This window comes from Microcaecilia unicolor, chromosome 7 (assembly GCF_901765095.1).
Source record: "Microcaecilia unicolor chromosome 7, aMicUni1.1, whole genome shotgun sequence".
In the NCBI taxonomy this organism is placed as follows: domain Eukaryota; kingdom Metazoa; phylum Chordata; class Amphibia; order Gymnophiona; family Siphonopidae; genus Microcaecilia; species Microcaecilia unicolor.
In genome coordinates, this window is record NC_044037.1 from 178,113,333 (window position 1) to 178,140,196 (window position 26,864).

General features: G+C 43.6%; 1 protein-coding gene across 1 annotated transcript in view; it reads left to right on the plus strand.

The window, feature by feature from the left end:
* The window catches only part of LOC115474517 (aldehyde oxidase 1-like), a 221,257-nt gene that overhangs the window by 45,552 nt on the left and 148,841 nt on the right, over positions 1-26,864 (plus strand). Inside the window, exons 5-8 of the mRNA XM_030210007.1 lie at positions 1,378-1,504; positions 3,882-3,943; positions 11,121-11,210; positions 14,751-14,831. Coding sequence (XP_030065867.1) covers positions 1,378-1,504; positions 3,882-3,943; positions 11,121-11,210; positions 14,751-14,831 — 360 coding nt within the window. The remainder of the gene's footprint in view (positions 1-1,377; positions 1,505-3,881; positions 3,944-11,120; positions 11,211-14,750; positions 14,832-26,864) is intronic.

Below are 26,864 nucleotides of genomic sequence, written 5' to 3' on the forward strand. Positions count from 1 at the left end.
AGGTAGAAAAGATCATTTTATTTTCATTATAGTGTCTGGAATATGTCCACTTTGAGAATCAGGTGCTCAGCATTAAAAATTTATATTTATTTACTTATTTATGGCATTTTATCCCACAGTAAACATGAATTAGGGTGTTTTGTGGCTCTACATGAGAATTGTGATGATATGATCCCTTGTTTCATATTGTTGACGGTCTGCATTTTCCGTATGGGTGGTATATTGGGGTATTAGGTTCTCCTAAGTGTAATATTTATGGTACAGTAAGGTTCTGAGTGTGGTTTTGCACAAAGTTGTGCATAGTGTTTTGCAGTTGAGCGATTGTGCTTGGAATATGCTTTGAGCAACCACTTTATTCTTTGACATATGATACATATCTAATATCTAAATTTAATAAAAGGTATTAATTGTGACTTTTATTTTTATTTATTTTTTTCTGTGTGTTATCAGACAATTATGGATTTAAGCTCCACCCCTGGCCCCACCCCTAACCCTGCCCCCTTTAGCCTCCCCAAACAGTTGGGCCACCAACCGCCTATGGTGTAGATGCATGTTTTGGGTGCACGCAGAATTATTTTTCAGTGCACCTACAAAAAATGCCTTTTTTACATTTTTGCCAAAAATGGATGTGAGGCAAAATGAAAATTGCTGCGTGTCCATTTTGGGTCTGAGACCTTACTGTCAGCCATTGACCTAGCAGTAAAGTCTCACACGGTAACTGGGTGGTAATGACCTACGTGCGCCAAATGCCACTTGGCGCGCGTCTGATACACACGGCACAATATAAACATTATTTTTCAGCTGCTTGTATTGGACATGCACCAAAAATGAAATTATTGCAAGAGCCATGCGGTAGCCGTGCGGTAAGTCCATTTTGGACACGTTGGGCATGCAGAGACACTACGTGGCTTAGTAAAAGGACCGCTGTGTATGTGGTGGATCTAAACTTGTAACTAGCAGCTTTCTAAAATGTGTAAATGTTGTGCAAACCTTCCAAAATGACCTTTAAAATCTGTTTTTATATCCTTTCTGGTAGCCACAAAACTAGTGCCTCAGCCATGAACTTATGGATGTTGGAAAAAAGGGCAAATTGCAGAGGAGAGGAGGAGTGGGGTTTCTTCCTTGGTAACAATAGTATAAATAGGAAAACAAATACAGCAGCACAAAAAGTTATATACATTCTCATCCAGACTTTTGGGAATTTTCTTTTGAAGGAAAAAGGTGAATAGTACAAACAGGGCAAAATGCTATTAAATATGTCACTATTTCATTAGTACTGCATTTTTCTCATTAGTTTGGGGAGCATGTAATTCAAAAACAAATAGTATAGTGTCAAGTTGCATTTAACAATCAGCCCATTATCATTCATTCTTACAGGAAAGGATTGCAAAAGCTCATGGCTCTCAATGTGGTTTTTGCACACCTGGAATGGTGATGTCCATGTACACCTTACTGAGAAACCACTCCGAGCCCACTCTGGACCAGATATATGAGGCTCTGGCAGGTAAATGTTCTTATTACCATCAAGTTTCAAAAAATTTTTTTATGTGGGTAAATGTATATTTACATAAATAAAAATGACATTTGAAAGTGTTCTCCCTCAAGGCAGGTAAAAGTACTTTTGAAGAAAAGTGAGCAGGGTACGTCCTGTGCAGGGATTTTATTTTCAAATCCCTAGATGTATGTAACCACCCCTGGACTCAGCTTAGCTCTTCAGGATGGGGAACCAGTCCATGCTCAGGGTCATTCTCTCCTTTAGCTCCTCAAAGATACACTCAGTGGTGCCCAAAGTTAGGTGCCATGATGATCCACGCTAAGTTAGTATTCTGTAATGGGCGCTTTGCGTGGGAGAATTTTAGCTTAGTGCGCATTTCACACCTAACTGGTTTAAATGTTTGCACCCAACTGATGGCAGTTAGTTCTGGAATCAGTGCACGCCAATCCCGCGATAAAAAATAGAAAATACTTTTTAGCACAGGGGCGTGTTTGGGGGCAGAGAGTAGGCATGCCCTGCGCTAATTGGCAGATCACCATGTGCTGCTGATTAGTGTGGGGTTAGCACATGAGCCCTTGCCACCTATAAAATTGGTGGCTGTAACAGCTCACACGGTAATGCCCATGTGCTAATGGCCATTTTAAAACGCCACCATGAGGACACAGGGGACTACCTTGACACAGCTAATCGCGAAATGTAGATCTATGTCGGTCGAATAGCGTCTCCAGTATAACAACACTATCTGGAAAGCTAAGTACTTTTGTAAAGAATTAGCTCAATATCGAGCATGTGAAATGAAATTAAGAATTAAGAATTTAAAAGAGAAATTGAATTTGATAAAAAAGAAAAAAAGATATGAGGTGCGATGAGGATTGCGGTGGTGCCCCTTGAAATCTGCATGGCTCAGTTAGCCAAAACGGAAGCACACATGCTAATCTGAGGACCCCATATATATAAAGATAAGCCTATAAAAATCTGTATGGTATGTTACCTTGAATGATTTGAAGAAGAGCAATGTTTGAAGATATTGACTAAAAGCTCCCTTCTTTATACTTAATTATATATGCCATTTTGTTAACATTGACTAAAAAATAAATGGCCATGTGATAAGTTAACTCTTACTGCATGGCCATGTGGCAGGGAGCACTTACTGCCACCCATTGAAGTGGCGGTAAGGGCTCCTGTGGTAACCTAGCGGTAACCGGTTAAGCACATAACCAGCTATCTTTGCAATCTTAGGGGCCCTTTTCCAAAGCTATGGTAAGCACTAACTCATGCTTACTGCAGCAAAAATGAAGTACCACAGGGTGCACTGAGGCATTCAGTGGCAATTTTTGGATGTGTGCATTTTATTATTTAGATTTTGCTCACACCTTTTTCAATAGTAGCTCAAGGTGAGTTACATTCAGGTACACTGGGTATTTCTCTATCCCAGAAGGGCTCACAATCTAAGTTTGTACCTGAGCCAATGGAGGGTTAAGTGACTTGCCCAAGATCAAAAGGAGCAGCAGTGGGATTTGAACCAGCCACCTCGGGATTGCAAGACCAGTGCTCTAACTACTAGGCCACTCCTCCACTCCAATGTTACCCATGCTGGGAATGGGTCTAAGGGTGTAGAGTGGGTATGTTCTGCACTAATCAGTTTGCACTGGGCATTGCCATGCATTAACCGATTAACGCAGATTTAGCATGTGAGTCCCTACTACTTACAAAATAGGTGGCGGTAGGGGCTCATGAGCTAATGGCCATCTACTAATGGGAAAATTAGTGCATGGCCATTAATAAGAAAAATAGAAAAAACGGCCATTTTATCCCAGTAGTAAAAATGGCCTTAGCATGTGGGAATGACCCCCGTAAGGGCGCACTAAGACTGCTTTTTACCGCTGTTTGGTAAAAGGGGCACTTAGAAATATAACTAGTTATTATCCTGATGCTATCGCTGTAACCAGTTTCCCTTGCCAATTTGGATTTGAAGGGGTAAAAACCATTATGAGATTAAGGGGGCAACCCTTCCCCCTTTGTCCCTCCAGTGGAATGCAACTCAATAGTAGCTATTTCCCAAATCCTAAATGTGATTAGTAGCAGGTATAAGTACTGACATAGACCTTTTAGGACACAGACATTTAGTTCCCTTCTGAAATGTAGAATAAACATCTATGAACTTGCCACGCCCTTGTCCCATCCAAAACACACCCAGACCATGCCTTCTTACCGTTTGCATGCACTAGGGTTTGATACGTGCATATCCCGGCTTTATAAAATGGGGGCTTAGACATTTCTGCAAGATTAAATGTGTTTAGAGCTTGAAATATGAGGGCCTGTGTGTATAGATATGCAGAGCCTAGAGCACCCAAATAATTTTTAATTTTGTACTCTTCTGTCTCAGGTAATCTCTGCCGCTGCACCGGATACAGACCAATAATAGATGGTTGCAAGACTTTCTGTAAAGTATGTGGAAAAGAAAATAAGATGCACAGTAGGCCAGCCACAGAACTCATGATTTTAATTTAATCACCACTTACATTTTTAAATAAACAATACAAATACCAGTAAGGTATAATTTGTTTAAACAAGGGGGAGGGTGCTATAACTTGATTTGTAGAGTGACTAGCAGAACTAGGATTAACATAAAGGGACAAATTCTCTAAGATTTAGGCAACTTTTATGTGGGTAAAAAAAACAGATCTACCTCACCTCTGTTATATACATCTAAGTTGATATTCAGCAGCCAAAAAGTATGTATCTAATTTCCTAACAGCTGTATTTTTTGGCTGCAAAGTACAGAGACATTCTGGGATTGTTTTAAACATGGCAGAAAAGTGTGCATGTAATTCTACCTTTACAGTGGCAATACACCTATACTTAAAAAATCTGGATGTCAGCATTTAGAGGTCCTTTTACTAAGGTGTGCAGAAAAATGGCCTGCACTGTTGTAGGTACGTGTTTTGGACGCATGCAGGTCCATTTTTCAGCACACCTGCAATAAAGGTCTTTGGGGGGGGGGGGGGGGCTGAAAATGGACATGCGGCAAAATAAAAATTGGCATGCATCCATTTTGGGCCTGAGACCTTACTGCCACCCCTTGACTTAGCGGTAAGGTCTCACGCATCAACCAGGCAGTAATTGTCAGCGTGCGTTCACTGCTGATTACCGCCTGGTTAGCGCCACGCAGTAGAAAACAAAAAATATTTTCTGTCATGTGTATTGGACACACGTAAAAAATGGAATTACCGCCTGGGGCACGTAGTAGCTGGGCAGTAGTTCCAAATTGACGCGCATTGGACGTGCATAGGCACCTACGCACCTTATACTTGCTCCAAAACAAGCATGCCAACTAGCATCTCTTTTGAACATGGGGTTTGCACCACTGATTGAGGAGGTAATTTTGATTATCATTTGATTAATCTCCATACCCTGTAAAGCTTGAGGCGAGATACAGTAAATAAAAATTCTTACATTGGACTTGCACGTGTATTTCCCAGCATCCTGATAAATATTTTATAAAAGACTGCACATTCAGCAAGCTTTTTCTAAAATAGGATATTGTGGACATACTCACTTGGACGTCCCGTTTTCCACATTAATGCCCTATTCAAAAAACAGGGTTTAAGTCTTTGAATATTGGATTAACTCTATCCAGCTATGATGCCAATCAATATTGGCCCCCAAATATTTTTTCTCAACATATTGAGTTAAGTGAACATTATTCACAGGAGCATACATGTCCTGCTTACTCCATACTTTCAGATAATGCAAACAGATAATGCAAACAAAACCAACACTATTATTTCCCATATATCAGTTGTGACCATGTGGAAGGGCATTTTCGAAAAGTCGTTTAAGTCAGAATTGGGACCCCCTGCTTATAAAGTCCTTCTCACAGTCTTTTTCAAACAGGTAAAACATCTAGATTTTCTGTTTGAAAATAGCTGCGAGATGGACATTTTTGTGCTGAGAACGTCCAAAATAAGTAGCCATTTTCCAAAATGAGACATCCAATTTATGAATGGCAAAAAAGCCAGGAATAGGGACAGCTGTCTGGCATCATTTTGAGGAAAATGTCCACACAGGCCTCCTGGCAGAGCAGAGGGGTAGCCTAGTGGTTAGTGCAGTTGCCTTTAATTCAAAGGACCCCCAATTCAAGTCTCACTTTAACTCTTTTATTTTTAATTGTGAGCCCTCCAGGAACAGAAAATACCTTCTGTACCTAAATGTACACCACTTTAGCAGTCTTCAGTATCATTCAAATATTTGAAAGGTATTAATCTGCAAACTAGCCTTTTCTAGAGACAGGAGGTGGTAGAACTAAAGGACATGAATTTAGGTTCTAGAGGGGCCAACAGGAATAACATCAGGAAGTACTTTTTCATGGAGAGGGTGATAGATATCTGGAATGCCCTCCCGCAGGAGGTGGTGGAGAGGAAAACATTAACAGAATTCAAAAATACATGGGATAAACACAAAGGATTCCTGTATGGAAAAAATGGAACCAAACAAACTTAGTGGTGATTAAATGACAAGTGATTAGGAAGCAAAGACAGCACCGGGCAGACATCTATGGTCTGCGCCCTGATTATAGCTGGACAGATTTGGATGGGCTGGAGTGGGACTTTGATGACAGCTTCAGTAGTTGGAGAACAAGGCCAGTGCCGGGCAGACTTTTATGGTCTGTGCCTTGGTCATGGCAAGGACAAATCAAGATCAAGTATGCTTATGTAGAATCACATCATACCTTATGCTAGGTGTTTACCTTGTTGGGAGATTGGATGGACTGTACAGGTGTTTATCTGCCATCTGCTATGTTAATATGTTCAGGTCTAACTTAGAATTTATGTCCTAAATCTAAGACTTGGTCATTTCTTTCTGCTCAGTTATTACTGTTGGATGTCATGTTTTTGGGCCTTCCCTAGTCTCACTCAAAACACACCTCCTACCCGCCCCAACATGCCCAGCTTGCTATATAGATGAAATGCAGTGTTGGGCGGTTTTTCTTCTGCCTTTCCAAAATTGCAATGTGGACGTTTTTGGCAGGGACATTTTTGGGGGCATTTTGAGACATCTATGTGCTTTGAAAATGAGCACCATGGTTGTTGATCTATTGTACTAACTCGCGAGTTATGGTTTTTATTTTTGTTGTTGTAACTGTTGAAAATGTTAATAAAAATCAAGTTTGAAAAATAGATTACAAATTATATATAACCATTACAAATGAATCTAAAAATCATGCCATAATCTTAAACTATATTCTTTCCTTTACTGCCCAATTGGATTTAATGGTGTCATTTTAAAGTGCAAAGGACTTTTTCTCAAATATTTCCTGTGGGACCACATCTGTCTTCTGACCCCCAATGAGAGTCAACAGAAAACTATTCTGTGATTTTCTCATTTGACCTTACCTGTTGTTCCAAGCACTTAGTGCAAATAAAAGGACATACTGCTAAGTTCCAGAATTATTTTACCAAATTATCCTAAATAAAAATGTGGTATGACTTATTAGTAACATTGGCCCCGATGTTGAGACAGCAGGAGTTAGACTAGCTAATTCCTGCTGTCGCCAGCGAACCCAGAAATTCAATGCCGGGGCCATATCTGGCCACCAGCATTACATACATAAGTACATAAGTAATGCCATACTGGGAAAAGACCAAGGGTCCATCGAGCCCAGCATCCTGTCCACGACAGCGGCCAATCCAGGCCAAGGGCACCTGGCAAGCTTCCCAAACGTACAAACATTCTATACATGTTATTCCTGGAATTTTGGAGTTTTCCAAGTCCGTTTAGTAGCGGTTTATGGACTTGTCCTTTAGGAAACCGTCCAACCCCTTTTTAAACTCTGCTAAGCTAACCGCCTTCACCACTTTCTCCGGCAACGAATTCCAGAGTTTAATTACATGTTGGGTGAAGAAAAATTTTCTCCGATTTGTTTTAAATTTACTACACTAGTTTCATCGCATGCCCCCTAGTCCTAGTATTTTTGGAAAGCGTGAACAGACACTTCACATCCACCTGTTCCACTCCACTCATTATTTTATATACCTCTATCATGTCTCCCCTCAGCCGTCTCTTCTCCAAGCTGTATAGCCCTAGCCTCCTTAGTCTTTCTTCATAGGGAAGTCGTCCCATCCCCGCTATCATTTTAGTCGCCCTTCGCTGCACCTTTTCCAATTCTACTATATCTTTCTTGAGATGCGGCGACCAGAATTGAACACAATACTCAAGGTGCGGTCGCACCATGGAGCGATACAACAGCATTATAACATCCTCACACCTGTTTTCCATACCTTTCCTGATAATACCCAACATTCTATTCGCTTTCTTAGCCGCAGCAGCACACTGAGCAGAAGGTTTCAGTGTGTTATCGACGACGACACCCAGATCCCTTTCTTGGTCCGTAACTCCTAATGTGGAACCTTGCATGACGTAGCTATAATTCGGGTTCTTTTTTCCCACATGCATCACCTTGCACTTGCTCACATTAAACATCATCTGCCATTTAGCCGCCCAGTCTCCCAGTCTCGTAAGGTCCTCTTGTAATTTTTCACAATCCTGTCGCGATTTAACGACTTTGAATAACTTTGTGTCATCAGCAAATTTAATTACCTCGCTAGTTACTCCCATCTCTAAATCATTTATAAATATATTAAAAAGCAGCGGTCCTAGCACGGACCCCTGAGGAACCCCACTAACTACCCTTCTCCATTGTGAATACTGCCCATTTAACCCCACTCTCTGTTTCCTATCCTTCAACCAGTTTTTAATCCACAATAGGACATTTCCTCCTATCCCATGACCCTCCAATTTCCTCTGTAGCCTTTCATGAGGTACCTTGTCAAACGCCTTTTGAAAATCCAGATACACAATATCAACCGACTCCCCTTTGTCCACATGTTGTTCACTCCTTCAAAGAATTGAAGTAAATTGGTCAGGCAAGATTTCCCCACACAAAAGCCATGCTGACTTGGTCTCAGTAATCCATGTCCTCGGATGTGCTCTGTAATTTTGTTTTTGATAATAGCCTCTACCATTTTCCCCGGCACCGACGTCAGACTCACCGGTCTATAATTTCCCGGATCTCCCCTGGAGCCTTTTTAAAAAATGGGCGTTACATTGGCCACCCTCCAATCTTCCGGTACCACGCTCGATTTTAAGGATAAGTTGCATATCACTAGCAGTAGCTCCGCAAGCTCGTTTTTCAGTTCTATCAGTACTCTAGGATGAATACCATCCGGTCCAGGAGATTTGCTACTCTTCAGTTTGCCGAACTGCCCCATTACGTCCTCCAGGTTTACCGTGAAGTCAGTAAGTTTCTCCGACTCGTCCGCTTGAAATACCATTTCCGACACCGGTATCCCACCCAAATCTTCCTCGGTGAAGACCGAAGCAAAGAATTCATTCAGTCTCTCCGCTACGTCTTTGTCTTCCTTGATCGTCCCTTTTACCCCTCGGTCATCCAGCGGCCCAACCGATTCTTTTGCCGGCCTCCTGCTTTTAATATACCGAAAAAATTTTTTACTATGTTTTTTTGCCTCTAATGCTATCTTTTTTTCATACTCCCTCTTGGCCTTCTTAATCTGCACCTTGCATTTGCTTTGACACTCCTTATGCTGTTTCTTGTTATTTTCAGACGGTTCCTTCTTCCATTTTCTGAAGGCGTTTCTTTTAGCCCTAATAGCTTCCTTCACCTCACTTTTCAACCAGGCCGGGTGTCTTTTGGACTTCCGTCTTTCTTTTCTAATTCGCGGAATATGTATGGCCTGGGCCTCCAGGATGGTATTTTTGAACAGCGTTCACGCCTGTTGTACAGTTTTTACTCTCTCAGTTGCCCCCCCTAAGTTTTTTTTTTACCGTTCTCCTCATTTTATCATAGTCTCCTTTTTTAAAGTTAAACGCTAACGTATTTGACTTTCTGTGTACAGTTACTTCAAGGTTGATGTCAAAACTGATCATATTATGGTCTCTGTTATCAAGCGGCCCCAGTACCATAACATCCCTCACCAGATCATGCGCTCCACTAAGGACCAAGTCTAGAATTTTTCCTTCTCTCGTCGGCTCCTGCACCAGTTGCTCCATAAAGCTGTCCTTGATTTCATCAAGGAATTGTATCTCTGTAGCGTGTCCCGATGTTACATTTACCCAGTCTATATTTGGATAATTGAAGTCACCCATTATTATCACATTGCCCATTTTGTTCGCGTCTCTGATTTCTTTTATCATTTCTGTGTCTACCTGCTCATCCTGGCGAGGCAGACGGTAGTACACTCCTATCACCATTTTTTTCCCTTTTATACATGGAATTTCAACCCACAGTGATTCAAAGGTGTGATTTGTGTCCTGCTGAATTTGTAATCTATCTGAGTCAAGGCTCTCTTTAATATACAATGCTACCCCTCCACCAGTCCGGTCTACCCTATCATTACGATATACTTTGTACCCCGGTATGACAGTGTCCCACTGGTTATCCTCCTTCCACCAGGTCTCAGTAATGCCTATTATATCAATTTTCATTTAGTGCAATATATTCCAACTCTCCCATCTTATTCTTAGACTCCTAGCATTGCATATAGACATTTCAGAGTATGTTTGTTGTTCTTATTTGCATGATGCTTAGTACCTGACACTATTGATTTGACATCTTTTTGTCTGATCTTTAGTTGTATTTAAGGGCACCTGGTCTACCACGATCTGTTGTGCAACCTCACTATCCAGAACCCTATCTTCCCTGTTTGTGAGGTATCTTTGCAAGATACCTTTTCCCGAACCATGCGCTTTTGAGCGACTGTCGGCCTTCCCCCCATTTCTAGTTTAAAAGCTGCTCTATCTCCTTTTTAAATGCCGACGCCAGCAGCCTGGTTCCACCCTGGTTAAGGTGGAGCCCATACTTTCGGAATAGGCTCCCCCTTCCCCAGAATGTTGCCCAGTTCCTAACAAATCTAAAACCCTCCTCCCTGCACCATCGTCTCATCCACGCATTGAGACTCTGGAGCTCTGCCTGTCTCTTGGGCCCTGCACGTGGAACAGGTAGCATTTCAGAAAATGCTACCCTAGAGGATCTGGATTTGAGCTTTCTACCTAAGAGCCTAAATTTGGCTTCCAGAACCTCTCTCCCACATTTTCCTATGTCATTGGTATCCACATGTACCAAGACAGCGGACTCCTCCCCAGCACTATCTAAAATCCTATCTAGGTGACGCGTGAGGTCCGCCACCTTCGCACCAGGCTTTTTTTGGGCACTGCAAACGTAGCTGGTTAAGTCGATATTTATCGGCTGACCGGCTAGATTTTAGTAGCCAAAGATAGACCTGCTATTTACACGAGTCTTTCTGGCTGCTAAACTTAACTGGTTAGTCGATGAAAATCAGCGATAACTGGCTATGTCACGTGACATAGCTGGTGACCAGGCTAATCGCTGACCAGGATATTCAGAGAGAGATAGTGGATTATCTCCTGCTGACTATCAGTGGATAGCCGGCTTGAGGGTATTTAACAGGCCAGGTGCCGTTCCCGACCGATTAAATACTTTTGAATATTGGGCGAATTATTATATAGAGAGAGCACAGGGTAGTATTTTGCATGATTGAGTTTTCTGCTACTTTCCTTTGGGTTTAACAACATATCCTTTCTTTAGAAATCTGAGTGTTGCCTAATTAAAGAAAATGGGGTATGTTGCTTGGATGAGAAAGAAAACGAGTCTTCATTCTCTAATAACGACACAGATGTAAGTTTCTTGTCTTTCATAGTATTAAAGAAAATATAGAAGTCCATTTACTAAGGCATGCTAACTGATTTAGCGTGCAATGATTAGCACATGCTAAATGATAAGGCGCCCATTATATTTCTGTGGGCATCATATCATTTAGTGTGCACTAAATCTGCTAGTGCACCTTAGTAAAAGGACCCCATAGTTAGACGGTTTCATGGTCTTCACCATGCTGGAATGAACTGTGCTTAAATTCTAAAGCAAGTACTTCAAAGTGGGCATGGCTATGGACAGGGAAATGGGCATTCCTTGGGTGTTTTCAAATTTATGCATGCTGTTATAGAATATGGCCCAGTCCGCATAAATCTACATGCAGGGATTTACACCACATTTTCATTGGTGTAAATGGAAGCGTGCAGTTTTAGGCGCTGGGATATCATCTAAGCATATTCTATATACCTTGCTTAAATCTTATGGAATACACTTAGGCAAAATTGATTTTCACACGGATTTTCCAGGCGCTATATATAGAATCTCCCCCTATGTGCATAAGTGGGAGCCCTGCCCATGTCCCACCCTACTACTACTATTTATCATTTCTATAGCGCTACTAGACGTACGCAGCTCTGTACACTGGACATGAAGATACAGTCCCTGTGTATGGTCCCTCCTTTTCAAGTACACACACGGGTTCCTTTAACAAAGCTGCGCTACCGATTATCGACACACCAAATGCGACAAAGCCCATTCAATTCCTATGTCGTACTCAATTACTTTGTCATATTCAGCATGCGGTAATCACTACTGCGGCTTTGTAAAAGGAGCCCTAAGTAAACTAAGAGGATATTTGCAAAATGGCACTTAGGTGTCATACAAGCACTTACATGGATAGACGTGCAAATAAGCACATATATGCTAATGTTCTAAATATATATGCATATAACATATATGTAAATGTGAGCACCTAGGCTATGGAATTGCCTAATAAATGATCATGTTCTGATGCACAAATATCAGCTATAACTTTAAGCGGATCAGAAATTTCTTTCAAGTTTTATCAGCATTTTGTTTTATCAGGATTTTCAGTATTGGCACATGAAAATTTACTGCCATTGAAATCCATATGACTTAACATGGATTTTTTATTTGTTTTAATTTACATGGTCTGCCATCAACTGAAAACTGACCTCATATATTTTCTGCTCTTTACCTTCCAGAGGCCAATGAATTTGGGTGAATCAAACCCCATAGATTCATGTAGTGACAATTTCACTCTTGCAGTCCTTGATTCCCTTTTAGCAGACAAAATTATTTTCTACCTTGGAGCTGGATAATTTTATGGCAGCCAGCATTAACTTAAACATTCAAAATGAAGCCAATAAAAATGACCACCAAATAAAGGGGTCCTTTTACCAAGCTGTGGGAAAAAGGGTCTTGAGCTAGCGGCAGGGGCTATTTTTTCCAGATGCCAGGGCACGTTTTATTGCAGTGCGTAAAAAGCTCCCAAACAAATGTGGCCTTGTGGTAAGAGAACTCATTATGTGGCCATGTGGTGGGGAGCCCTTACCGCCATCCATTGAGGTGGCGATAGGGATTCCCGTGGTAACCCGGCAGTAAATGGGCAGCACGCATTGATGTCGATTACCGCCGGTTTACCACCACGCTAGTTATTTCTGAGGGCTTTCTTTCCCTTCCAGAAATGGCATGCACTCAGGATGGAACTACCGCTGGCAGTCGCATTAAGCTGGCGGTAGTCCTAATTTAGCATTCGGTAAGCCCATGTCGGGCTTACTGACGCTTTGTAAAAGACTCCCACAAATGTTGGCAAATTTTCTCTTCATGATTTATTATTTTCCATACAGCTATTGTACTGTGTAATAAAATGCAGACTAGGCTGTATTATAGAGTAATTACTGTGACTACTTCCGGTTTTAAGCCAAAAAAGCATGAAAAGGGGGTATGGACAGATGTTTCTTAATGCGGACTAAACTATTACTCAAGATTTCTTTGTAAAACTGATTGACTGGTTTCAATGCATGTTTTTGTTACATTTCAACATTAAAATATTGTATCAAAACCATAGAACAGTTTCATTAAAATATCCAGTGTACCTGAATGTAACTCACCTTGATCTACGACTGAAAAGGTGTGAGCAAATCTAAATCTAACAATTATACTTTAAATGCAAATTAGGAAAATGTCCTCTTAAAAAAAGCCAAGGTCCCTGTTTATTAAGGTGCACTAGTGCTTTTAGCATGTGCTAACCGTGTAGACGCCCATAGGAATATTCGTGCATCTCTAGCGCAGCTTAGTAAACAGGGCCCCAAATGTACTGTGGCAGTATATTGTATGGTATATTGTTGACGTAGAGCAGGGTTGTCCCAATTTGTCCTTCTGACCTCACAACCACATTCACAATAAATATGCATGAGGTGAGTCTGCATGTATTACAGAACTAGCAGATGCAAAATTATCACATGCATATTCATTGCAAATTCTATATATGGTGCTAATCCCCCCCCCCCCCCCTCCCCACTCAGTGCTATTCTGTAAACTGCACTTAAAGTTAGATGGGCCAGGGCCACCGAGAGACTAGGCCGGAACCGGGGTAAGGCCGCCCCGCCTCCGCCCCCCCGTCGCTCCCCCCCGCTGCTGCTGCCCCCCATCACTTCCCCCGCCACTGCAGTCCACAGTCTCACCTGCCTGCCTCCATGGCTCTGGGCCCCCTTCATTCAAGGCGGCAGTCACAGATCGCGTCTCTTCTGGCCTTCCCTCCCTGTGTCCCACCCTCATCTGATGTAACTTCCGGTTTCTGCGAGGGCGGGACACAGGGAGAGAAGGCCAGAAGAGACGCGATCTGCAACTGCCGCTTTGAATGAAGGGGGCCCGGAGCTGTGGAGGCAGGCAGGTGAGACTGTGGACTGCAGCGCCAGCGGCCTGACCCCTGCTGGGCCCAGGGAATTTCCCCCCCCCCCCCCCGCCCCCTCTCTCGGTGGCCCTGAGGTGGGCTTTATACAATAGCGCTTATGCCTGGGAACTGTAAATATATTTACACCAGTGGAAATGTGGTGCAAATGCTCATGCCTAAATTAGGCGCAGATTCCACTTTATTCTATAATTATACACGTAACCGAAAGGAATGCTCCCAATCCTCCCATGACTCTCCCATTTCCATGCCCCTTTTGTGATTCATGCATAAAATTTAGGCATGGATTCTGCACCTAAATTTACATGCGTACTTTTTAATCAATTATAATTAGTGCCAATAATTGCTTGTTAAAAAGCCAATTATTGGCGCTAATTAGTTCATTCAATTAAATTGTGTGCGCAAATTGGGCACAATCCCTGGCGGTAGTGCCGATTGGGCATGTGCTACCCACACGTTAGCCCTCCTGTGCTTTAGTAAAAGGGCCTCACAATTTTTAACGCTTTTAAAAGAATTAGGTCGATAGTGTATAATTTGCTTAACTTCAATAGATCAGATAATGGAATTCTAACAGATGGAAATCAACATTTGCACAAGTGCTATGCTAAGATTTTATAACTTATGTTTTAAAGATTTGCACAGCACTGTTTAATGAAGAAGAGTTCTTGCCATTGGATCCAACCCAGGAATTGATATTTCCTCCTGAATTATTGGTAAGATATTATGATCCTGACATATACAGTATCCCCCTCAATTATTTATTTATTTATTGGGATTTATTAACTGCCTTTATGAAGAGATTCAGCCAAGGCGGTGTACAACAGGTACAGTTTAACATAAAAGTTACCATTTTGTTAATAGCATAGCAATAGTAAAATGACCAAATAATAAACAGAAATACAATAAATGAGGTAAACTTGGAAATGACAAATTTAAACCTAATAGCAGGACTAACATGAAACACTATAAAAATATACACAATTAACAGCACTTTAGAACAATCATATAACAGAAATATGGTAAATGTCAGTATAATACACATCATGGAAGAACATTCAAATAACATAGATATAATATAATGTCAGCATAATACCAATGAAACACCTAATAAGCACACATTACAACACTGAAATGACTTAGATATGATGGTAATTTTTCAACAGTACAGCTTACTATGTAGTCAAGGGGCTAAGTGCAGATATACAGAAGGGGACAAGATGGATAGTATAGAGTCGACTGGGATAAATAGATGGTGGCTAAACTCAAGGCAAGTTCTTTGTATAGTTAAACAAGATATGAGGAACTAGTCTAAGTTACAGGGTGTGCAGCAAGCTAATCCAGGTGCAAAGTGAGTGCATAGTCAGTCACCGCGTGTATTAAAGGTACATTGTTGAGGTGTAGCCTAATGGTTAGAGCAGCCAGCTCAGATGCTGCTCCTTGTGATTTCGGGCAAGTCATTAACTCTCCATCAGGGCTGCCGAGAGGGGGGCAGGGGGAACAAAATTCCCCGGGCCCGGGCTTCCAAGGGGGGCCTGGCGCCGCAGTCCCCTCCACCCGCCCCCTTCCGTCCACCACCGGGCCGGGCCCCCCTGAATTCAAATCATAGAGCCTCACCTCGACCTCGCTCCGTATGAAAGAAGTGCAGCAGCGGCAGTCTGCAGATCGCCTCCTTTCGGGCCTTCCCTCCCTGTGTCCCGCCCTCATCTGACTTAACTTGCGCGAGGGCGTGACACAGGGAGGGAAGGCCTGAAGGGAGACGATCTGCAGACTGCCGCTGCTGTGCTTCTTTCACACGGAGTGAGGTCGAGGTGAGGCGCTATGATTTGAATTCAGGGGGGCCCGGCCCGGTGATGGACGGAGGGTGGAGGGTGGGTGGCGACGACGACCTCGGGGGGGGGGGGGGGCGCGGCCTTGCCCCAGGCCCAGCCCAGTCTCTCGGTGGCCCTGCTCTCCATTGCCCTAAATTAGTGGTTCTCAACCATTGTGTCGGGGCACACTGGTGTGTCACCAACATCTGGAGGGGTGTCACCAAAAATTTGACAGACAGCATATTTATTTAAACAATCTGGTGTGGGGCAAGTCAGAGAGATCTGAGAACAAGGAAGTCAGGTATTTGAAATCTCTGTTACTAGTCCCTAGTTCTATCACTAGCCCCAACTAGAAATGTTGCTGGCCTCTGGCCCATCCCTTTCTTCCACCCTGGCATCATACAGAGCCCGGTGTTTATATTTCCCTTGCCTCTTTGTTAGTCAAATGATATATAAGGTTTTGTCTTTCTTCAGCTGCAAATTGTAGCATTCAGGGTGTCATACACGTGAACACAACAGAAGGAAGGTTAAGAACTGCCTAGATACAAATTTAAGGGTTCTTTTACTAAGCTATGGGTAAAAGGGCCCTTGCGGTAGCTGTTTTTCCCGTGTGCCAGGGCCCTTTTTACCGCAGCGGGTAAAATGCCCCCCCCCCCCCCAAATGGCCACGCTGTAAGGTAACCCTTATCGCGTGACCATGTGGTGGGGAGCGTTTACCACCACACATTGAGGTGGTGATAAAGGTTCCCACGGTAACCCGGCAGTAACTGGGCAGCTCAAGGCAATGCATGATTACCGCCGGGTTAGCACCTTGCTACAGAAAAAAATGTATAGAGCACCAGAAATGGTGCGCGCTCCAACCGGAGCTACCACCACCAGCAGCATTGGGATGACAGTAGTACCGGATTAGCAAGTGATAGGCTCGCGTTGGGCTTTCCACAACTTTGTAAAAGACCCCCTTAGATTGTAAGTCCTCTGGGGATAAAGAAATACCTACTGTTCCTGAATGGAATCTCACCTTGATGTACACTGCTCTCTCCTTTCTGTGATTGAAAGAGCAGACTATAGTCACTGACATTAAAAATTAGCTCTACAATAAATGGCTTACTTTCCCATTTTCCATTAGACTTGTGTCTCTTCTTAGACACATCAATTGATAACAGGGTGGCCTAGGCTCTGAAGATACATAGATGCATATGTTAAGGTAATATATACATCTCTGTGCCCTCACTCCCCCCCCCCCCCCCCCACAGAAAGTAGGTACATTGATTTACAACTGCCCTAGGACATGTGTAAATGGACCCGCTAAGTTTGCATAGATCTGCACGTTGTATAATATTCATATGTATCTCTCAGTTGCATTTGTCATATAAAAGTAAATAGCATGGATTTATGAACATAAACCCCAGAGCTCTATTGTGGGTGCCTACGTCTGTGTATAAAACACATTTTTATATGCATAAAGGCTTATAAAAGTATCCCTATACAGTGATAAGTGACTCTAGGTCCTCTGGGGGACCCAGTCATGCCAGTTTATCATTTATGTAACTCCCTTGGAAGTGTGAACAGAGTGCTGAAATACCTCGATCTTGTCTCAGTGAGCTGAATTCTATCCAAATTATTTGGGATGTGGCTGCAATGGCCTGTTCCAGGTTATCTAGAAAGTCATAGCACAGATCAAGGCATCTTTCATCAGCAGATGACTCTTAGGTCTAACTTCAACAAGTTCAGATTCAGGTTATTCAGGTTATTTTTTATTTCATATACCGGTAAGGAAAATATCATCTTAGTGGTGTACAAGTCAGTCTCATAGATGTGATATTGTAACTGAAACAGTAAATGGCATTGATTTAAGAATCCCGAAAGCACCTATCTAGCATCCTTAAGCTTGTCCACAAGTAGCATCTGGGATTCCAGTAAAAGCAAGTGGTTTATTGGGTATGGTTTGTCCAGGCCAGGGTAGGTCTCTATTATTGCTGACATTTCATTGATTAAATGGCAGCAGCGAGCAGGGCAGCTTTTACCCATAGGCAAGAGGCAGCTGACCTGGGACCTGCATCTGTTTTTAAAGCTTAGATGATGATTTTATAGATCTGATGGGGCCAATATACAGCCGGCAGCAGGCAGTGCAGATAAAACCCGCTGCCCTGAATCTGTAAATTCAATGCATTTCCATATCTGGTGATCAACATAAGAACATAAGAATAGCCATACTGGGTCAGATCAATGGTCCATCTAGCCTAGTATCCTGCTTCCAACAGTGCCCAGTCCACGTCACAACAGTATCTGACAGAAACCCAATTAGTACCAACATTCCATGCTACCAATCCCAGGGCCAGTAGTGACTTCCCCTATGTCCATCTCAATAACAGACTATGAACTTTTCCTCCAGGATCTTGTCCAAACCTTTTTTAAACCCAGATACGCTGACCGCTGTTACCACATCCTCTGGCAGTGAGTTCCAGAGCTTAACTATTCTTTGAGTGAAAAAATATTTCCTCCTTTTTGTTTCAAAAGTATTTCCATGTAATTTTATTGAGTATCCCCTGGTCTTTGTACTTTTTGAAAGTGTGAAAAATTGAATCGGTTTTTACCCATTCTACACCACTCAGGATTTTATAGACCTCGATCATATTCCCCCCCCCCCCCCCCCCCCCCCCAGCTATCTCTTTTCCAAGCTGAAGAGTCCTAACCTCTTTAGCCTTTCCTCATATGGGAGGAATTCCATCCCCTTTATCATTTTGGTTGCTCTTCTTTGAACCTTTTCTAATTCTGCTATATCTTTTTTGAGATACAGTGACCAGAATTGAACACATTACTCAAGGTGAGGTCACACCATGAAGCATGCACCATGCAGTCAAAAAGGAGACATTGCTATGGGCATGGAATGGGTGGGTTGTGAGCATTTCAAAAAATTATGCACACTATTATGGAATACACCTGATCTGTGCCTAACTTAGGCAGAGGTATTTACAGGGCCAGTCTTAGGGAGAGGCGACCGAGGCAGCCGCATAGGGCCCCGCGCTTAAGGGGGCCCCGCGCGGCGCGCCTCAACTGTGCCTCTCCCCGCTCGCTCGGACGTCGCCGTCGGACCACAACAAGTCAAGAACCACCAACCAACCGCGCTGCCATGATGCCATCAATCATCATAATCCAATCCTGCTGCAGCTGCTCACTTCTCCCCAGACCGCGATCATCGCTCGCTCGCCACCCCCACCCCCCGCCAGCTTCGCTCACCCAGCTTCCCTTCCACCTTCCAGTGTCCCGCCTTCCGATGATCAGATACTTGTACTTCCTGTTTCCGGCGAGGGCGGGCGGGAGTCATTGAGCGGGAAGGAGCTGGAGAGCATGGTCGGACTGAGCAGAGGTGAGCAGCCTGCAGCCATCGAGAAAAGGAGCTGGAGCCAGGGAGTGTCGTGGTCTGGTCGGAGGCAGAGACTAGAGCGGAGGTGAGCAGCCTGAGCCATCCTTACTATTGCAAAAGTATTCTCCCTTTCCCTTCCCCAACAAACTCTGATTGCAACTGAAGTAGGAAGAAGCAATTTACGAAAAACAGACTGTTTTGGAGACTGGAAAAAAATTGTGAAATGAGCAGCTTATTAAATATGTCAGGTTTTGTGTTGTATTTTTAACTTTACTAGCTCAGGTTGCTTTTGTACCTGTTTCATATATTTCATTTCCCAAATGTGATACTGTGCTAGAATCAAATTGCTATATTTTCCAAGCACTAATCAAACTCATGTACTTTTGATCTTTCTAAGTCACAATGTGTAATGCCATTTCCATGAATTAAGATTCACCTGGGAAGCTGTAACATTTTACAATGTATCAGAGATGTCTCATGCACTGAAATATTGATGCTAATGAAACCATCTCAATAGGAAATGCACAATATTGCTGTGAAAGGTAATATTGATAGCTGATTTCAATATGCCGGATGATGATTTGTATATCCCTACTGTGGTATTATCTTGAAGTAGGGAGAGCCTGGAACCTTTACAAGGAGAATTCCTCCAGAACCTGGTAATGGAACTCAAGTGGGATGGGGCCATATTGGACCTGATGCTTATGAAAGGAGAGAATGTTTATGATGTTAGAGTGGGTAATCACTGGCATCCAGTGGGACTGAATTACTGCTGAAAAGGTTCTGACCTGAGAAGAGCATATATTTTTAGTACACTCCTTGAGTCTATTGATAATGATAAATGGTGGCAGTGACTTGGTGAAAAGTTATTCTGATGATTGTGTAGCAATGCACCGACCTCCACGGAGCAATGGATTTGAGACTGCAAGCTGGCCCTGAGCTTGAAAAGGTGGTTCCCAAGAATGTAAGAAAAAACATGGTCAACTAAGCACAGCTTCATGTCACTAACAGTGGCCAATCTGGGTCCCCAGTATTCAGCAGATCCCTATTTCTTAAGGGTCATTTCTAGGAATGAGCGATGGCCATTGTAAGGTCTCCACTAAATAATCAGACAACAAAGGTAGAAAAAAGTATTTTATTCAGAATTTATTAATTGGAATATGTCAGCTTTTGGAAATGTGCATCTGTGATATTTTGCATGTAAGTTTCAATTTTTCTAGTATTGCTGCATGCTGAGTCTGACTTCTTGAGGTAACTTTCCAGTTCAGTATTTTGCTTTCATATCTGTTGTCATGTGTTTTTCATGTGTGATCAAGGTGCAGTATCCTGCTAGCGTGTAGCATTTGCAGCCCTTTTTGTCTTGTTTTTTTTACGAGGTAGTGTAATGGTGTTTTAGAGCCTGGTGTAATTACAGTTCTGCCTTTCCACGCAAAAGGTTGTAGCTCGTTGGTAATGGTATGGTTATGAGTGTGTTTTTGCACAAGTTTGTGTATAGTGCTTTGCAGTTGAGAGATTCTGTGTCCGCACCTCTGACGCCCCGGGGTTATGAGAATTGGAACTACTAATTGTAGTGGACTTGAACTGAATAATTTCTGGGGAGGGGGGATTCATGATAGCATTGTGCTTATTATTTCAATCAGTTTTTCTGTACAAATTTAGCTTCATTTGCCTTTATTTGAAATTTCATAAATAAAAAATGTTCTAAAAATTTAATAATCAATGGAGTGGAGCTGGGGCGGGGCGGGGCTAGGATGGGGCCCCACCAAATTGGTCTGCATAGGGCCCCGCACTTGCTAAGACCAGCCCTGGGTATTTAGGCCTAGTTTTAGGTGGCCTAAATGAGTGCACCTAAATTTTAGTTTGCAAGAACGGCACATGAGCATATTCTCTTAACTACACGTAACTGTAGGCGTGGTTTATATAATCATGCTAACGACATGGTTTTTCTGTGTCAATTTTTAAGGCACCATTTATAGAGTTTGGCCCTTATTATGAGTAACCGGTTATCTTCCACTGAGTACTCACGGTTAGCCAGTTAAATGCTAATTAAGCATTCAGCGGCTGTTGCGGACTGGTTAAATAGCGCTGAATATCGGGGGATATCTATTTTAGTAAATAAATTGTTTAGGGAGGGTGGTGTGCCTAAACTATTGAAAAGGGTTTCTCTGTGCCGGTTGTTAAAGAATACAAATCTGGATCCACCAGCTCCAGAGAACTACAGCCCAATTTCCTCATTACCTCTTTTAGCAAAGGTTATGGAAAATTTGGTTTTATAGCAGCTTATTGAGGGCCCTTTTTTCTAAGCTGCGTAGGCACCTACACATGCCCGACATGCGCCAAATTGGAGTTACCACCTGGTTACCACGTGGCCCTTGTGGTAATTTCAATTTTGGCGCACGTCCATCTGAAAAATAGTAGTGGACACCAGGGGCGTAGCCACGGGTGGGCCTGAGTGGGCCCAGGCCCACCCACTTTCCCTCCAGGCCCGCCCGGCGACATCTCCACCTTCGTTCCGGTCTCCCGCTGAACTCCATTGCCGCCGCTTCCGCTTCCCTCCTGAGCAGCAGCAGGAACAAAAGCAGGCGCTTCCCCGAGCCACCACTTCAGTTTAGCCGGCACAAGAAGAAAAACAAGCGCGGAGCCGCCCACAGCAGTCTTCAGTCATGCGCTGTCGGCTCTGCCTGTTCTCTGCTCCCGGAACGGGAAATTGACGTCAGCGGGGGCAGAGGATGGGAGAGCCGAAAGCGCATGACTGAAGGCTGCTGCGGGCGGCCCCGCGCTTGTTTTTCTTCTTGTGTTGACGACGCTGCTCCTGCTTCAGAGGGCCAGAGTAAGAGAGGAAATGTGGCTGGTAGGGGAAGGGTGTCTGAGAGAGCAGAGGGGAGAGAAAAAAAAAGAAGAGGACGCTGGAGAGTACAGAGAGAGAGATTGGGAGAGAGGGGACATGGAAAAGAGCAGGGGAGAGCCAGAGAGAGAAAAATGGGGAGAGAACATGGAAAAGAGCAGGGGAGAGAAAGAGGAGAGAGCCATGTGGGAGATGGGGAGAGAAGGGACATGGAAAAGAGCAGGGGAGAACCAGAGAGAGATGGGGAGAGAAAGAGGGGACATGGAAAAGAGCAGGGGAGAGAAAGGCTGCTGGGGAGAAGGAAGGGGAACAAGGGGGATACCCTGACTGGTCAGATGGAGAGACAAAGAGGAGAAATGCTGGATGAAAGGAGGGTGAAAGAGGAAAAATGCTAGAAGGAGGGGCAGAAAGAGGGAAGATGCTAGATGGAAGAGGGGTACAGAGAGAGAGAGATGAGTAGAAAGATGGGGGAGAGAAGGAGGGGACATGGAAAATGGCAGGAGAAAGAGAGAGAAGCTGCTGGAGAGAAACTGGGGGAGACCTTAGCTGGTCAAATGGAGAAATGCTGGATGAAAGGAGGGAGAAAGAGGGAAAATGCTGGGAGCAGAAAGAGGGAAGACGCTGGATGGAAGGGTAGGAAGAGAAAGAGGAAAACCACTGGTAGGATGAGAAAGGACATGCTGAATGGAAAAGGGTAGAGAGATAACTGTCTAGAAGGAAGAGGAGATAGAGGGAGACAATGGATGGATGGATTGGGAGAGGGTAATAGGTGGAAGGATGGAGAGAGAAAGAGGGATGACACTGGATGGAAGGTTAGGGAGAGAAAGAGGAGACGCTGGATTCAGAGAGAGGGAGAGACACTGAAAGGATAGGGAGAGAAAGGGGGAGAGGATAGAGTTAATGAAAGACTGGAGAATAAGAGGAAGGGGCATGGGGAGGAAAAGATGAAAAGGGATAGGTAGATGAAGTAAAAAGAGGGAAATTAAAGAATGGATAGTAAGAATTAATTAAATCTGGACAGAGTGAGATAGAAAAATAAATTGAAGAAAACAGAAAAAGGAGAGAAAAATTACAAATGAACAGGAAACCTTGGCAAGAGAGTTAAGAGAAGACAAAGGAATGCAGAATCTTGACTGGGACCAACACAATTAGAAAAAGTAAATGGCTAGACAACAAAGGTACAGAAAATAATGTTATTTTTAATTTAGGATAAAGCAATGTGGTAGCTGTGTTAATGAAGGCTAATAAATGCAAACAAAACATAAAATAGAAAATAAGGTGATACCTTCACTGATTTTTAAAACACTTTTGATTAGTCTTCAGAGACCAGCACTTCCTTCCTCAGGTAAGGAGAGGATGTCCTGACCTGAGGCAGGAGGATTTGGCCTCTGAAAGTTAATTGAAAAGGGTATTAGACTATTAAATAAAATATTTTCTGAAATGGCAGTGGGATTAAGGTGTGTTGGGGTGGAGCCAATACAGAGTAGGGCAGGGCTGGGGGTGTGTACTAAAAATCTCCCTCTCAAAAATTGGGACCCCTTGGCAGCTCTGAATGCGCCCAGATCGGATGAAAGTTCCGGAGCGCGGAGCTGCCTGGAATGAATGGCGGCACCCGCTCAGCTGCCAGTCCAAGACTCCAGTCCAGCCCACCACCACCACCACGTGCACGCCATGCAGTGCACGTTTTACAGGAGGGTTGCGGAGCGGAGGTGAGGAGCACGAGCCTGGCCCTGGAAGGTTCTTCTTCATGATTCGACATTATTTCGAGGCGAGCCCAGCAGCAATAGGAGCCGGTAATAAAAATTTAAATACTTTTTTTTTCATCATAATTTTTAACATTGTGTGACGTGTGCTGTGTAATTTTTTTTAAATTGAGCTAGCTGTGGCCTGCTGCCTGCCTGGGGCTGGTGGTCACTATTAAAATTTATTGTTGGGGAATTTCTGAGTGGGGATGGGCTCCTCACTGCCCTAGATAATATGGGTGGGCACTATATATATATATATATATATATATATATATAGTGCCCACCCATATTAGCTCTGGGCCCAGCCAAAATATCAGGTCTGGCTACGCCACTGGTGGACACGCAGCAAGTGGCATCTGACACACATAGGTCATTACCACCCAAATTCTTTACCACTAGGTCTATGGCTGGTGGTAAGGTCTCAGACTCAAAATGGACGCACGGCAATTTTGTTTTTGCCGCAAGTCCATTTTTGGCAAAAAGAAAAGAGACATTTTTTGCAGGTGCATGAAAAATGGATCTGCTCGCACCCAAAACCTGCGCCTGCACTAACGCAAGCCATTTTTCAGCACGCCTTTGTAAAAGGACCCCTGAATTTGTTGATACTCAAAGAGATCTTGGATCAATTTCAGTTTGGTTTTAGATCCAACCATAGAGCAGAGACTTTTTTGCTTTCATTGTTGACCAGGTTTACTTAGGTTTTGATAGAGGTGATCAATATTCTTTTAGTTTCATTAGATATTGCTTTGGCGTCTGACAAAATAGATCATTTAATTTTAATTGACCATTTAAGAACTTATGATATTGCCGGTAATGTTTTGGCACAGTTTACATCATATTTGACAGAGAGAGAATTTCATGTTTATTGTAATGGAAAATCATCAAAGTGTCAATAACTACTACTACTACTACTATTTAGCATTTCTATAGTGCTACAAGGCGTACGCAGCGCTGCACAAACATAGAAGAAAGACAGTCCCTGCTCAAAGAGCTTACAATCTAATAGACAAAAAATAAATAAAGTAAGCAAATCAAATCAATTAATGTGAACGGGAAGGAAGAGAGGAGGGTAGGTGGAGGCGAGTGGTTACAAGTGGTTACGAGTCAAAAGCAATGTTAAAGAGGTGGGCTTTCAGTCTAGATTTAAAGGTGGCCAAGGATGGGGCAAGACGTAGGGGCTCAGGAAGTTTATTCCAGGTGTAGGGTGCAGCGAGACAGAAGGTGCGAAGTCTGGAGTTGGCAGTAGTGGAGAAGGGAACAGATAAGAAGGATTTATCCATGGAGCGGAGTGCACGGGAAGGGGTGTAGGGAAGGACGAGTGTGGAGAGATACTGGGGAGCAGCAGAGTGAGTACATTTATAGGTTAGTAGAAGAAGTTTGAACAGGATGCGAAAACGGATAGGGAGCCAGTGAAGGGTCTTGAGGAGAGGGGTAGTATGAGTAAAGCGACCCTGGCGGAAGACGAGACGGGCAGCAGAGTTTTGAACCGACTGGAGAGGGGAGACGTGACTAAGTGGGAGGCCAGCAAGAAGCAGAGAGGTGACAAGGGTGTGGATGAGGGTTTTGGTAGAGTGCTCGGAAAGAAAGGGGCGGATTTTACAGATGTTGTAGAGAAAGAAACGACAGGTCTTGGCAATCTGCTGGATATGAGCAGAGAAGGAGAGAGAAGAGTCAAAGATGACCCCAAGGTTTTGAGCTGAGGAGACAGGGAGAATGAGAGAGCCATCAACAGAAATAGAAAACGGGGGGAGCGGGGAGGTGGGTTTGGGGGGGAAAATGAGAAGCTCGGTTTTGGTCATATTTAATTTCAGGTGGCGTTGAGACATCCAGACAGCAATGTCAGACAAGCACGCTGAAACTTTGGTTTGGATGCAAGGTGAGATATCAGGGGTAGAAAGGTAGATTTGGGAGTCATCAGCATAGAGATGGTAGGAAAAGCAATGGGATGAGATTAATGAACCAAGGGAAGAAGTGTAGATAGAAAAGAGGAGGGGACCAAGAACAGAACCCTGAGGTACGCCGACAGGCAGAGGGATAGAAGTAGAAGAGGATCCACCAGAGTGAACACTAAAGGTGCGGAGGGAGAGGTAGGAAGAGAATCTGGAAAGGACAGAGCCCTGGAATCCAAGTGAGGACAGGGTATCGAGAAGTATGCTGTGATCGACAGTGTCAAAAGCAGCGGAAAGATCAAGAAGAATGAGGATGGAATATTGACCTCTGGATTTAGCCAGTAATAGGTCATTGGAGACTTTAGTAAGTGCAGTTTCGGTTGAGTGGAGAGGGCGAAAACCAGATTGTAGTGGGTGAAGAATAGCATGTGAGGAGAGAAAATCAAGGCAGCGGCGGTGAACAGCACGCTCAAGTAATTTGGAGAGAAAAGGAAGGAGGGAGATGGGTCGGTAATTAGAGGGACAAGTAGGGTCGAGTGAAGGCTTCTTAAGGAGAGGTGTGACCATAGCATGTTTAAAGGCAGCAGGGACAGTCGCAGTGGAAAGTGAGAGGTTGAGAATGTGACAGATAAAAGGAATAAGAGCAGGAGAGATGGCATTAAGAAGGTGGGTGGGAATGGGATCAGAGGAACAGGTGGTACATTTTGAGGAAGAAAGGAGAAGTGTAGTTTCCTCAATAGTAACTTCAGGAAAGGAGGAAAGGGAATGAGGGGAAGGAGAGAGAGGGGAATGGACTAGTGGAGGGAGAGGTGGTGAGGTAGAGAAACCAAGGTTTATCTTTTGAACCCCGGAGAAGGCTGTAAGGATATGCAGATGAGCTGCAAGTCCTCCACAGCACCTGAAAGGCAGCCGGTGGTAGAGCTGGGCACCTCTCAGCTGAGGAAAGGCTTACCAGGGGTTAGGCCGAAGCCAGCATTCCTCCCCCTGAGGGTCGCCTGATCCTAGCCAAAAAGCACCTGGAAACTCTGTGCACTTGGAGTGAGGGCCCTGGGAAGATCGGGGTGGAACTGGAGTCACCCCGGATACAGCTGTGAG